General features: G+C 43.8%; 1 protein-coding gene across 1 annotated transcript in view; it reads right to left on the bottom strand.

The window, feature by feature from the left end:
- The window catches only part of tango6 (transport and golgi organization 6 homolog (Drosophila)), a 34427-nt gene extending 20335 nt beyond the window's left edge, over positions 1–14092 (bottom strand). Inside the window, exons 1-10 of the mRNA XM_071547042.1 lie at positions 13979–14092; positions 8490–9151; positions 7859–7975; positions 7496–7646; positions 6148–6254; positions 5819–5981; positions 3140–3204; positions 2242–2354; positions 1409–1585; positions 328–454 (exon numbers count right to left, since the gene is read on the bottom strand). Coding sequence (XP_071403143.1) covers positions 328–454; positions 1409–1585; positions 2242–2354; positions 3140–3204; positions 5819–5981; positions 6148–6254; positions 7496–7646; positions 7859–7975; positions 8490–9151; positions 13979–14030 — 1734 coding nt within the window. The 5' untranslated portion in view covers positions 14031–14092. The remainder of the gene's footprint in view (positions 1–327; positions 455–1408; positions 1586–2241; positions 2355–3139; positions 3205–5818; positions 5982–6147; positions 6255–7495; positions 7647–7858; positions 7976–8489; positions 9152–13978) is intronic.
- Positions 14093–14641: the final 549 nt, after the last annotated feature.

The following is a 14641-nucleotide window of genomic DNA, read 5'->3' as shown; positions in this document are numbered from 1 at the left end:
AGCATTAAGAATAAATTATAAATTAGGACACAGAAACTTTCCTTAGGGACATAATACATTTAGTCTAGCATAGGTGAAGTGCAGGCATCATTTACATTCTAAGCCAACGCTATGTGAACGCTACACCTGGAACAATGTTATGCCAACTTTACAGGTAAGTGTCATCTGTCTAACGCCTGGGTCTCCATTGTAAGTCTGTGTAAATTCTTACCGTAATCTACCTTGGCCTAATGCCAGGTAGGCGTTGTAGGTAAAGTTTCTCTAGAATAACGTTGATCTTGGACTTTGAATGAGTGTATCAAAAGTGTGTGTGTGTGCGCTGTGTACCTGCAGCAGCTCCAGGAAGAAGTCTCCAGGCAGGTCGCTGTCTTTGAGTTCGGCCAGCAGCTGCACCAGACACTCCAGCCTCCACTGCTCCCCCGACAGCCGCTCATACAGCGCGTCGTCCTCATCGCTGGGACACGAAAACGGAGAGGAAATAGAGAAAAGAACAGAGGTGAGTAGGTGAGTAGGTGCGATCACACCACAGTGGAAAAGTTTCCTTTGTTGTATTTGGTTCATTTAGGTTCACACTGCCCAATTACAAGTGAACCGGGGCTTGTAAACATGCAGCCTTTGGGCTGTGTTCACACTATTCCGCTTTTTACCCACAGCCAGCACCTTTTTCACATTAAAGTCAATGGAGAGTGACCGCAAGCTGGATGGAAAGCGGATGCTTTGGCTGCTTATCAGGCAGAGCAGAACGCTTACTTTGAGAAAAGTGCCAAATGGCATGAACCGCTTTTTCATGAACTGACTAATCACAACGAATGGGAGGTGGGATTTCACCGAACGTTCAGGTGACGACAACAACAACCAGAATGAAAATGTGCCAATAGAAAGGTTGGTAGTAGTTCCTTTGTTAAGTTTCTGCTAGGGCTGAACGATTTTGAAAAAATATCTAATTGCGATTATTTTGACTGATATTGCAATTGCGATATGATCTGCGATATTAGAGGGAATGATAATTTTTACATCATTATTCTCATTTTCATTGAAAAACGTATTAAAATGATTATGGTGTGATTTTTGCGGGGATCTGTACCAAACAAAGATGTTTTCTTAAGTCTGTAGAATACGATGTGTAGGCCAGGACATCTCTGCAGCACCACAATATTTCATTTAAAATGGTATTTTGACACATTTCACCTTTAACAAATATTGCGCCTCCTGCGTTTTGAAAATTGCAGTAGGCCATATTGTGATTTCGATAAAATTTAGATGAATTGTTCAGCCCTAGTTTCTGCTAAGTGTCTGAGAGTTGCACCTAAACACTGTTTGCCGATGTTTTTTAAATAGGGTTGAAGCAGCACCGTTTCTACTAAACAGCAGAATAGTGTGAATGTGTCCATGCTGTGGTGCCAGTCACCTGAGGGTGTCTCTAGGGCTCAGGCTGGCCCCTCCATCGCTCCCAGGGGTGAAGTGGAAGTCTGGTGGCACCCCGCTCACCTGTCCCCCCAGGCCCGAGAGCTGCCTCAGCACAGACAGGGCCGCAGACGCCTCCGTGTGGCCCAGGTACCACAGCAGGATCTCCTGGCAGGGGGCGCTGTGGAGCACAGAGCACACACACATAGTTTTACACACACTATTAAAGTCACACTGTAATGAAAAATTATTTTTTTTTAGCTCATTCCAACTACCATACACCTATTTGACAATTCATGCAAAAAAAAAGTGTCAAAAAGATATTATATTTTTATATTAAAATCTCATTACTTTTCCTTCCTAGAAAACAGAAAATCTTTAGTGGTGACATCATCGTGTACCAGGAGGTGACATAAAAATTCCAACCAATAAAACCATCACAGATTTTCGAACACTCCCGCCCCTCTGCCCCTCCCATCAAATAACCTGCCTTTCTCTCCCTAACTGATATCCCATTGGTTTACACTCTTGAATGCTCCCTCCCAACGTTACATTCATTGTGACTTTAAGACCTCCTTTCCATCTGGTATTAGCATGTATCTAGATATGATTTAGGTGGATTATGTTTATTAAAGTCACAATGACATGTAAAATGACTTTTACACCTTGTTAAATACGACAAAATCTTTATTTTCTTGTATTTTTATACCAAAATCCCTTTACTTTTACATTGTATTTCTGTCTGAGCTGCCTGACACCTGTTTGATTTAATAACATCTGACCATGAAAAAAGAATGATCAAAAGCTTCAGAAGGAGAACGACGGAGACAACAGTACCGTAGGTGGGAGACGTTCTGCTTGGTGAAACAGAAGAGCGTGAAGATGACAGGGAGCACTTCTTCCAGAGCCTTCAGCAGAGGAGCTGATGGACTGTTCCCCACCACCCACAACTGACAGAGATAAGAAGCAAAGATGTAGCTATTAAAAAGACAGTATGAGAGGGACAATAAGCAACAGAGAGATAAAGATAATAAAAGAACAACAGTGTTATGGTGTTATGGCAATAGGTGTCCTCGACGGTGGCCCAGAGGGGTCATGATTTCCACTTATTTTGGTCAGCAATTTAGCAAACTGATCCACGTTTCTGTCTTGAGCCCGTCAACGTGAAAAATGTGACGCCCCCTTCTACATTCTTTCAACTAGATCATTTTTAGCTAAACCAAAACACTGCAACTGTTTACATCTGCACCAATATAACTATTATTATTCAGGACACTCAGGCATCCTGCTTAGGGCAATAACTCAATATTATGATTTAGCAAAAGATATGACATCGACTTATCGTGAGACACAATTCTGTTGTATAAATGTTGTCACAGAATGAGATCTGAAACAAATTAGGGTATGTCATTTACGATTATCATGATGTTAATTTTGTCCATATCACCCAGCCTTACATAAGGGACTTGGCATATACTGATGGTATCCAGGAAACTGAGTCATAGGCGTCATCTTATCCTATTTGCTGTCAGTTCATGGACCACACAAGCTCAAATTCTCAGCTAAAGTAATATTTAGAATATTTCATCCTATAAATCCAGGGATACTTATGAAGGAGATACAAAAATGCACACAAACAGCTTACACCATAACAGCTTAATAAGCCCTTACACAGGATATGAGGTATTATGCACACTACTATGCATATTCGGTGGATGTCATTGGGTGTCCTCACCTTGTACACGTCCTCCACACAGCGCGTCAGCTCCCACTCCTCCACAGCCGCTTGGGAGTTCCCATCTGAAAAACACACACATACACACTCAGTAACGTTCAGCCCTCTGACACAACACATAGAAGCTGAACCAGGTGAACAGCTAGTAATGCACATATACAAATCTGCATATTCTGCACAATGTTATCTACATGAGTAAACTGAATATATTTTCTAAAGGTGAATACAAACATCTGCAACCCTAGATGCTTTCTGTACACAATGTGCAGCCTTCTGTAGGTAATGTGAATATGATTCCATGCTGTGAATTCACATGTGTTTTCTGCATATTCTCATATTTTTCTCACTTGTTATATATTCTATATATTATGGTATTTCTTTGTTAGATCTTCTTTGTTTTTTCATTTATTTTCTTATTGCTCATATTTAATATTTTTGGCATATTTGCATACCATACATAGTTTTCATTCATTTTCTTTTGTCTGCTGTAACTTCCCATACCCGGCATACATGCTGTACTTCATATATCTTAGTGATTCTCAACCTTTTTCATATCAAGGACCCTAATTTAGTACAAATTAGGGAGACAGACCCCAATTTGATGAGATTTTGTCTCTCACCCAAATCTGAGAATATTTTTATTGTTAGATATGATGTTGTCCAGAATCCTATGACTATCTGTACTGTAGGTAGAGAGATAACAGAGAAACTATGATGAAAACAGTAATTCTTCTACATTCTCTAATTATGTTAATTTCTTGTAAATCAAATAATGGTGAAGTTTAACAATTCATCAATTTGCTGGGGACCCCCTGGAAGCCACTCAAGGACCCCTGGTGGTCCCCGGACCCCAGGTTGAGAACCACTGATATATCTCATAGTCTTCATGCTTAGATTTCTACTTTTCCTTATTTATATTCTATTTTTCTTGCTGTCTCCTTTCATTATTTGCCGCTGCAACGACCCAGATTCCCGGGGATCAATAAAGTTTCTTCTGATCTTACCTTCATTCAGACAGAGTGAACAGCAAAACAGAGTAACTATACAGGGGCAACCTTTGGGCTCAGCTAGCTCAAGTGAATATAACTCACAATATCATGGGTTCAGGTTGAAATACAACTGTTACTCTCAATCTCTGGCTGTATACAAATGTTTCCTATTACTATTGGCTATGCCACCGCACCTTCAGGTGTTGCCATCTCACCAAATAAAAATAAATTTGTATTGCTTTCAGTGGAGAACTTTAGAGTCACATGTGTTCCAAATCCTGTTTATGAGGCCTTTCCATGCCAAGTGCACACACACACACACACACACACACACACACACACACCTCCGTAAATATCACTGACCATTCACTCCACTGTGGTCAGGGTAATGAAGAGCCGGGGAAGCACCAATTAAAAATGCCAGGCAATTTGCACAACTGTCTGCTCCCCTGACAGAGAGAGGAAATTAACTGTCCCACTAAAAATCACTTCCACGTCTCTGGACACATCGTTATTACGCCATGTTAATTAGATGCATGTGTAACTGAGCTGTGAATACATGCATTTACAGTAAACTCAATTGTCATTTAGGTGTAAAGATCTAATATTTGTTGAGTGATTGACTCCTCTGTCTTTTGTTTCTTCTATTTATTACAAAGAAGCTAACTTGCTCCCAACCTACTTCACTTTTGACATGTAAGCCTGAACAGAGTCACATCTGGAAAGCCGGCATGGAGTTTGTGTGACTCAGCTGAGTAGAGAGATGCATCTACCATGGTGCCAGCCTCACACACAGGACATATCAAGAAATTATGAATTTAAAAAAAATTATTTGTCTGCCTGTGACAACTGTAGTCGTCATCATATGTGGTTTCTGAAACTGCACTTGTCCCTCCCTGATAACCCCACACTGCTTAAAACAGCTGTAATGCATCCGGTCAATATTGATAACAGTGAACTGAATTTATCATATGTGGATCGGACCAAGGCAAAACAGTTGCTGAAGGTTCCAAATGCATAAAAAAAATATCCAAAAATGTTTGGTATAAAGTCATTTCATGAGCATTTCCATATCAATCTTAAATGACCAACGAGGTTAAATAAAGCAATCATGTCTGAGGTTTGGATTTGGTTTTGTTATGATTCCATATGTGCCATTTTTGTTTTTATTCATATTACTCTATTTCGACTGTGCAAATGCAAATGGTCATTTCAATGCAAATGGTCATATGGCTAATGAATGAACACAAGTGAAAACCACTTTGCATCTCCAAACAAATTCAATGTTCACTAGTACTATGTTTACTAGGACACACAGCAAGGATTTAGAACCAGGGTTACATCACCATGGCCATGATGTAAAATCTCATTACTTTTCCATAACTTTCCATAGCTATGTTGAAGCGTGTCCATGACCAAAATATTTCATTCTATCCTGTGTTGTTTCTCTAGAGGGGTGAACAGTCTGGCTTCTACTTCTGCTGGGCTGAGAACCAGCGGCAAATGCCATGAATGTGTGAGACAACTTGTAAAACACATTCTGCTACATTCCTGCAAAGTGACCCATTTGGAAAAATCACATTTGGACTTTATCATCAAATTCCCTGACTTTCCCCTCTCAAATTTCAGTGATATTCCAGCAGTTCAATGATCTAAAAAAAATATTTGCTAAACAGTCTGTGTTTCTGACCGGAGGGCGTGGCACAGCGCTGCAAGGGTGCGAGGAGCGGAGCGAGGAGGTACTGCTGGGCGAACTGGGGCTTGTCCTCCACCATGCTGAGCGCCGCCCTGGTGGCCACACGCTGGAACTGCAGCGCCGTCAGCTTGTCTTTGAAGTGCAGCAGGTCCAGGATCTGGACAAACATCAAATGCACAACAAACGTCTAGGTTTAGCCCCGGGACACCATGTCTGGACCGTTTCTTGTCACCAAATTTGTATTTAGTCCACCAGTTCTCATTTATAGGGATGCTACTTTAAATGTGTTAAATGAGTGTGTGTGTGTGTGTGTGTGTGTTTACCTGAGGGCAGACCTGTCTGTAGTAGCTGTCTGGGGAGACAGACTGCTGAGGGCAGGCGACCAGGATCCTGGCCACACCGTCACATTTCCTCCAGTCTGATTCGCCCCCTAGTGGACACAGCGGGAAACAACAGTGAGGCATTTCAGTTGGGTTTATTATTGGACACATAAAACATATTATAATAAAGTGTATCACATTCAAAACAGAGTTACAAAGTACTTTACAGATAGTCACATAATACATATAAAATAAACGATGAAATACCATATATTTAATAAAATAAAGTTAAATAGGTAAACACACTAAATGTTAAGTTATGCACTTGCCAGCTGTCATTGTTAAGGTGAAGTAGCTTTTATATGAGCATGTAGTGATTATTTGTGTTTTTTAACTGGACTATTCACAGCTCTTTTTGTGTTGTGAACTGTTGAAAGCTTGAATTTGATTGCTGTTGAATGCAGTGAGTTTTAACAGTGAAACCTTTTTTTTGTTTGTTTGTTGCCATGTTTGTACTGCGTTGTACTACAGCAGTATGGGCTGTGGTAGCCCATCTTGGCCATAGCAGTTGAGAGGGCAACAACCTTAATACCGACTCATATTGCTCATTGAATGATCATTATGGCAATAGAAACTGTAAGCGGAAGTTGTCATTTTGCATCACTTTGTATGCCATAGATTAGCATCGCCGGCATTTGTGTAATACAAAATCCCTATGGAAAATGCGAATGGGCTTTTTTGAAAAATGCCAAAACTAAGGGCTGTGTTGACCGCATATCCATGTGGAAGACACTGTTCCAGGGGTTAAAATCCATTTGCTAATTTTACAGCCTATATGTCAGACTTCGGTTTTCTGTAGAGAAGAGTGCCATCTGCTGACCAAATGTCAGTACTAGCAGTCACTGCCTCAAAATGTATTAAAAACAGTTCCCTCTGCTGACTAAACAGCGGTACTGCTACAAATAGATTGAATTCAACATTGGGCCATCACCATGCTCTGGTCAAGTCAGTTACCTGATATCAAGAGATATGGGGAGAGGAAGTGTCAACTGTATCATTAAATAAATCTGAATGCCATTCGGTCATGACCCACATATTCCAAGCTGTGAGTATTCTGATGGAGAGTGTACCTTAAAATCCTTTTGAACTGTTATAACAGCGCCTGATGTCAGAAAATACAGCCAGAAAAACAGAATAAGAAAATGCTTAAGATTTTGATTTTGGTCAGAACCGATCAGTGTGATGGAAATAGATGAGGAAAATAGAAAGAACGAGAGTTTTAAATCAGGCAGTGATCCTCGCTACCTTCCCTTCCTCCAGCCTTCCATGCTACTCTCCTCCTCCGACTCACCCGTTCCTCCCTCCAGGATGGCCCTGACCACAGCCTGGACGCCGTTAGGCTGCATCAGCCGCTCGGACAGCAGCTGACCACACAGACGCCTCAGCCAGGCGGGAGCTGATCCCAGAGCTGCCCTGTTGCCGGAGCTTCCCGCTGGGCCGGACTGGTTGGGGGAGAGCACACATGAAACAAGGCTTTAGGTTTCCAAGTATTGTCATGAGAATTATGATTCATGGAATTCTGAGGAATGCACGGACTCAGAATTCAAATCAACATCTTGAGCCTGACCAAGAGGAGGCAAGAACACACGGGAATCTCTCTCTTCTTTCCCCCTCTCTTTCACACACACACACACATACACACACACACTTGTACCTGTTTGGGTCCACCCTGGAGAATCAGCAGTTCCTTGATAACAATTGGCTGGTAGACTTTACCCAGAAGGCTTTTGAGGGCCTCCCTGCAGGTCTTGCGTTCCTCAGTACTGAGTTCCTACAAGTTTGAAAGAAGGAAAAATATATATATACGTTTGTCTTGAACAGTTTCTCTTGACTACATGCATCAAAAGTGGGCAATGATTTTCTTCAGAAAACAATATTATCACATATAAGCAAACTGAAGAGTCTTAGCGTGAATTCAACTCAAATTCAACAACAAGTACTGGTCTTAAAAGCATTTATTGGACTCTAACTCCAAGTCGAGCAAGAGCAAAGAAAAGTGAACTAAACTCCAAACTCAAATCTGTGGTGAAGCCTGAAGAGTACTGAACTGGTCATCTGCTATTGGCTGGTCTTTGGTGCCAGGTGATGTCACCACCATAGTTGTACTCTATAGAAGGTGACATCACTTGGCACCAAAGACCAGCCAACAGCAGATGGTCAGTTCAGTACCCTACTTTTCACCATTAGGTGTCAGGCTTCACCACAGATTTGGGTTTGAGGTTCAGTTCCTCTTTAATGAGGAGGAAACATTATCTGAAGGAAATGAACTGTTATCCCGATCTTACCTTCTCCCCCTTGGTGCCGCCTCCCTCGGCCCGGTGCGGCCGGTAGCCGAGCTGGCACAGAGCCGCCATGACGTCGCCCAGGTGCCGCGTGAACACCGGCGTGGCGAGGGACGACACCTCCGCCAACCGCAGCAGGACGTCCGTGGTGGTCAGAAGGCGGCGTTCCGCTGCGGGCGCCGCCCCGCCGCGGACCAACCCTTCCACCATCGCCCCAAAAGCGGACCTGCGACCCAGCGACACGCCCACCCCCGGGGCCAGGTAGGGACAGAGCCCTAGGGAGACCACGAACTGCAGCGCCGCCCCCAGCGTCTTCTGCTGGGTGACGCCGAGGACGTCCGGCGGTAAGGGCGGGGCCATTTCCGGGGTGCGGAGTTTGGCCGCCGAGGGAGCCGGGGTTCGGTTGAAGAGCTCCAGCTGGACGGACAGGTGTCGCGCTAAGGTCAGCAGCAGGAGGAGACACTCCTGGACGAAGGCCCACGCGGCGTCCTCCGTGTCTCCGGAGAACCAGGCCGCCCCGGCGGCCGCCTCCTCCTCCCTCAGCCTCCTCACCTCCTCGAGCCTCTTCTCGCTCTGCAGCTGCTCCAGCAAAAGGGTTCTGTTGGCCTGCAGCGCTGCCAAGAGCGCCTCCTGCTGGGAGGACTGAGCATCGCGCACAGAGGCCTCTGGACAAGATGAGGCAGAAAAACAGTGAGCCTAGGGTTAAGCATCAGAATCAGAATCAGAATCAGAAATACTTTATTGATCCCCGAGGGGAAATTGGGTTACATTGCAGCTGCTCACATTGTAGAAGTGAATATATACAAGCGTAGAGAAATTATAAGAAATTATAAGAAAAATAGAAATACGAAAGTAAGAAATATGTAAAATATGTGCATTATACTACAATATATAACAAAGAGAATAAAAATAAAAATAATAATAATAATATAGAAATAAGAGAAATAAGAATTATGTACAATATGCATCATACTCCAATATATACATACACCAGTGTAAATAATTAAATAATTAATAAGTATTGCACAGTTGAATTATTGCAGTTGAATTATTGCACAAAAAAAATTGGTATTGCACAGTTAGATATAAGTTATAAGTTATGGGTTGTAACTGCTGACAGGATGAAATAAGTTCAAGAGCCAGTCTACTGACTCAGAGTGTCTGACACTCTGAGGGAGGAGTTGAAAAGTTTGATGGCCACAGGCAGGAATGAGTTCCTGTGGCGTTCTGTGGTGCATCTCGGTGGAATGAGTCTTGCACTGAATGTGCTCCTGTGCTTGACCAGCAAGTCATGGAGCGGGTGGGAGACATTGTCCAAGATGCCATGTAACTTGGACAGCATCCTCCTCTGTGACACTGCCACCAGAGAGTCCAGCTCCACCCCCACAACGTCACTGGCCTTGCGGATCAGTTTGTTGAGTCTGTTGGCGTCTGCTGCCCTCAACCTGCTGCCCCAGCACACCACAGCAAACAGGAGAGCACTGGCCACCACAGACTCATAAAACATCCTCAGCATTGTCCGGCAGATGTTGAAGGACCTCAGCCTCCTCAGAAAGTAGAGACGGCTCTGGCCCTTCTTGTAGAGAGCTTCAGTGTTCTTAGCCCAGTTCAGTTTATTGTCAATGTACACTCCCAGGTACTTGTAGTCCTCCACAGTGTCCACACTGACCCCCTCGATGGAAACAGGGGTCACCGGTGTCTTGGCCCTCCTCAGATCCACAACCAGCTCCTTAGTCTTTGCCACGTTGAGCTGCAGATGGTTCTGCTCACACCATGTGACAAAGTTTCCCACCACAGCCCTATACTCAGCCTCCACACCCTTGCTGATACATCCAACTATAGCAGAGTCATCAGAGAACTTCTGAAGATGGCAGGACTCTGTGTTGTAGTTGAAGTCCGTGGTGTAGAGGGTGAAGAGGAAGGGAGATAGGACTGTCCCCTGCGGGGCCCCAGTGTTGCTGACCACTCTGTCTGACACACAGTGTTGCAAGCGCACATACTGCGGTCTGCCAGTCAGGTAGTTGACAATCCAGGACACGAGGGGGGCATCCACCTGCATCGCTGTCAGCTTCTCACCCAGTAGAGCCGGCCGGATGGTGTTGAAAGCACTGGAGAAGTCAAAAAACATGACCCTCACCGTGCTCGCCGGTTTGTCCAGGTGGGCGTAGACGCGGTTTAGCAGGTAGATGACGGCGTCCTCAACTCCAAGTCGGGGCTGGTAGGCGAACTGGAGGGGGTCCAAGAGTGGCTTGACCATGGGTCGGAGCTGTTCCAGGACAAGTCTCTCCAGGGTCTTCATGATGTGGGAGGTCAATGCCACCGGTCTGTAGTCCTTGGAGCCAGCGGGACGCGGCGTCTTCGGCACAGGAACGAGGCAGGACGTCTTCCACAGCACGGGGACCCTTTGAAGACTCAGGCTCATGTTGAAGACATGGTGAAGTACTCCACATAGCTGGGGGGCACAGGCTTTGAGCACCCTGGGGCTGACACCATCAGGGCCTGCAGCCTTGCTTGAGTGGAGTCTCATCAGCTGTCTTCTTACATGGTCAGCTGTGAAGCACACTGTAGAGGTTACAGGTAGGGGAGGGGGAGGGGTGGAGTTGTCAGGTTGGAGAGGGCAGTCAGTCTGGGAGCCAGAGGGGGGGGAAGTGGGACCCTCAGTGGAGGATGGGGGGCTGTAGGAGGGGGGAGGGGGGGGCGATTGAGTAGATGTTGGTTGGAGGCAGACGACAGATGAGTCAAGGGGGGGCTGGGCAGGGGTAACTGTGTCAAATCTGTTGAAGAACAGATTAAGTTCGTTGGCTCTGTCCGAGCCGCCCTCAGCCCCTCTGCCGCCAGTCGGCCTGAAACCAGTGATGGTCTTCATGCCGCTCCAGACCTCTCTCATGTTGTTCTGCTGGAGTTTCTGCTCCAGCTTCCTCCTGTACTTCTCTTTAGCCTCCCGGATCTTCCCTTTCAGGTGACTTTGGATTGTTCTCACCTCTTCCCTATTGCCAGCTCTGAAAGCCCTTTTCTTTGTGTTGAGGATGGCTTTGATTTCCTTTGTTACCCATGGCTTGTTATTTGGATAACAATGGACAGTCTGTGCTGGGACAGTGCAATCCACACAGAAGTTAATGTAGTCTGTTATACACTCTGTGAGCCCATCAATGTCCTCTCCATGCGTCTCACAGAGTGCCTGCCAGTCTGTCACCTCAAAACAGCCCTGAAGTGTCTCATAGGCCTCCTCCGACCATCTCCTCACTGTCCTTGTGGTCGCAGGCTGTCTTTTCACCAGAGGCACATAGCAGGGGTTGAGGTGCACAAGGTTGTGGTCTGACCTACCCAGGGGGGGGAGGGGAGAAGGGGAGAAGAGCTGTATGCATCCTTCACGTTAGCATACAACAAGTCCAGCGTCCAGAGAGCATGAATAATTATGTACCATCAAGTAGGGCTGGGACGATATGTGTATCTCATGATATGATTCGACATGCGATACGGGGTTCAACATTCATTGCAACCACGATACGATGTAATAAATAAAGGTTCAGTGACAACAAACTCTGACTGTGCAGAATTATGTTCCTGCACCTCAAATCTTTCTAGCGATGGCATTGGCTTGCTAGAATGTAAACAACAATTTTAAAATGTCATTACAAAGCGCAAATAGTATAATTTCCATGGAGAGCTTGTGAAATTGTGATGGTCAAGCGTCTCATTTGTGATTACTACAGCAGAATAAAATGGAGCTAACATCATAATTCATTTTTCTGCCCCACAATTTGTATTGCAATATATTGATTATATTTCGATAGATATCGTCCCGTCCCTAATATCAAGGTCTGATTGCAATAGGATCACTGATTGTACCTAGCCTGTCAGATGGCAAACTCTAATGTATGCACAGAAAAACTATCATCTATTGAACTACCTATCTGAATGATGAATGATGTTGAATATGTTTGTTACCATAGCACTGAAAGAACTAGCTTTGACTTTCTATGTTTAACTGATTCTGCCTCTATATATTGAATTTGTATCCCTGATTTATATTGAATGATTTGTTTGCATTTGAATTGAAATATCCTATATATCTCTTCTCTTTGTTGTTGTAACACATCTGAATCCTTCAGTAAACATACCATTAAGTGGGTAAATTGATCTTCTGGTGTCCTGCCTCCCTCCTTTGAGATTTCTCATCCCTATTCACCAACCCTGTCGTCCTCTAACCAGTCACGTCTCAAACATACCATAAGGCATATACTAGGGCTGGGTAATATATCGATATTATATCGATATCGTGATATGAGACTAGATATCGTCTTAGATTTTGGATATCGTGTTGTCTTTTCCTGGTTTTAAAGGCTGCATTACAGTAAAGTGATGTCATTTTCTGAACTTACCAGACTGTTCTAGCTGTTCTATTATTTGCCTTTACCCACTTAGTCATTATATCCATATTACTGCTGATTATATATCAAAAATCTCATTGTGTATATATTTTGTGAAAGCACCAATAGTCATCTCTACTATATTTTCGCAATATCGATATTGAGGTATTTGGTCAAAAATATTGTGATATTTGATTTTGTCCATATCGCCCAGACCTAGCATATACCCAGATGGATCTAGACTTGTCTGTTGGTGTGGTAGCTGAGTGTAACGCTGGAATAAAGTACATGAATTCAGTTCAAGTTGTGTAGCAGGGCAGCTGAAAGCTCCTGGTGGTGAAGTACTGTAATGACAGGACCAACTAAGTACTGGAATGGCACTATATATACAGGGCAGGGGACTAGCTTCTTCTGTCTGGCCACAGTGACTGACACGGTCACTATAGACCTACCAAAATTCACCAGCAGCAACTCTCAATGCTTTACCAGCCAACTGGATTTTCACAGCAAGCTCACAAACCAAACTGGCTGGTAGTGTTGTAAACTTACCAACCACAGCTAAAGTTTACCAGCACTTGGGTTGGCGGCTGGTTAGTCCCAGCACCTGCCAAACTGCATTCAAAAATGTGACCATTTAATGTGGCCTTGCTTAGTGGCAAAGGTGCATACCCCATAAAATATGTCTCAAGACCTTTTCAGAATCGATGGGAGACACGCGTCAATTCGGCATATTATTTTGATGGAAGAGTGTAGAAAAAGAGACGACCCAACTAAAAGTTGAAATTTCATTTTACTGAGTGGCTGTTATGATTCAGGAAACGTCTAAAGTCATTAGTAGTGTGTAATTTTGCGGATATATAAGGCCACGTTAAAATGACATTTTGTTTTACGTAGTTTGAGCTGAGGTTCTCTTCACCAACGAGAGAAGCGCGCGTATCAGGCTGGTGGCTAGTGCACAGGCTACTGCTGGCTAAAATAAAAATGTCATTCTATTTTCATTCTAATTATATGCAGGTGGCACCTCTGTGACATGACTGAGTTGCTTATTTATCCATGTACGAAGCGGTACCGTTAGTTATCTTGGTTGAACCCTCTCTGAAGATAAACAAACTCTCCACTTACCGCCGAGAGGTTTCGTTAGGACCGTTAATGCAGAGATGATAGCTGAAGTCATCTCTCCATCACGTAGATACCTAGACTCCTGGATAAGCCCTGTTTATATCATGGACTAGCCTGACCTAGCCACGCTGCTAAAAACATCTCAACATGGCGCTAAAATTATACGTCAGCACGCATCGTCTTGGGATTGGCTCGTGCTGCCTTCAAGCGCTGTTGGAAATGTCGTAATTACGAGCAGCAACGCACACGAACAACCCAGCAAAGTTATTGCACGTGATGTTAGCCAAAAGGCAGATAATCGATATATAAAGTTATCTGTTATAATGAATAACTATGAAAATGGTATGAAAAGCGTGTCTTCTCTCATTTAGGTGGGTTAAAATGTATTCTATCTTGTATGTAACTACTCTATTGAAAAGATTCCAACTGCTCTACTTCCACAGACAGCCATTAATTGCATGTTCTCTGTTCTACAAACACGATTTTCGATTTTCACCAAAAAGAAACTTTATTTGGGACTTATTGTCCTATTTTTATACAAGGACTTGCTGTATGAAAATAAATCTATATTTTTTTGACAATTGCTTTAACAATGACATCATACTGGTGAGCCAGCTATTCAGTGAGAAGGATATGCCTATAAAAAATCCTGTAAGTCATCAAAAA

Source organism: Centroberyx affinis, unplaced genomic scaffold (genome assembly GCF_046629955.1).
Source record: "Centroberyx affinis isolate AG114_WGS23_722 - 3 ecotype Tasmania unplaced genomic scaffold, CSIRO-AGI_Caff_v1 ptg005625l_1, whole genome shotgun sequence".
In the NCBI taxonomy this organism is placed as follows: Eukaryota; Metazoa; Chordata; class Actinopteri; order Beryciformes; family Berycidae; genus Centroberyx; species Centroberyx affinis.
Note: the sequence above shows the minus strand (reverse complement) of the source record. Positions and strands in the feature narration are given on the sequence as shown.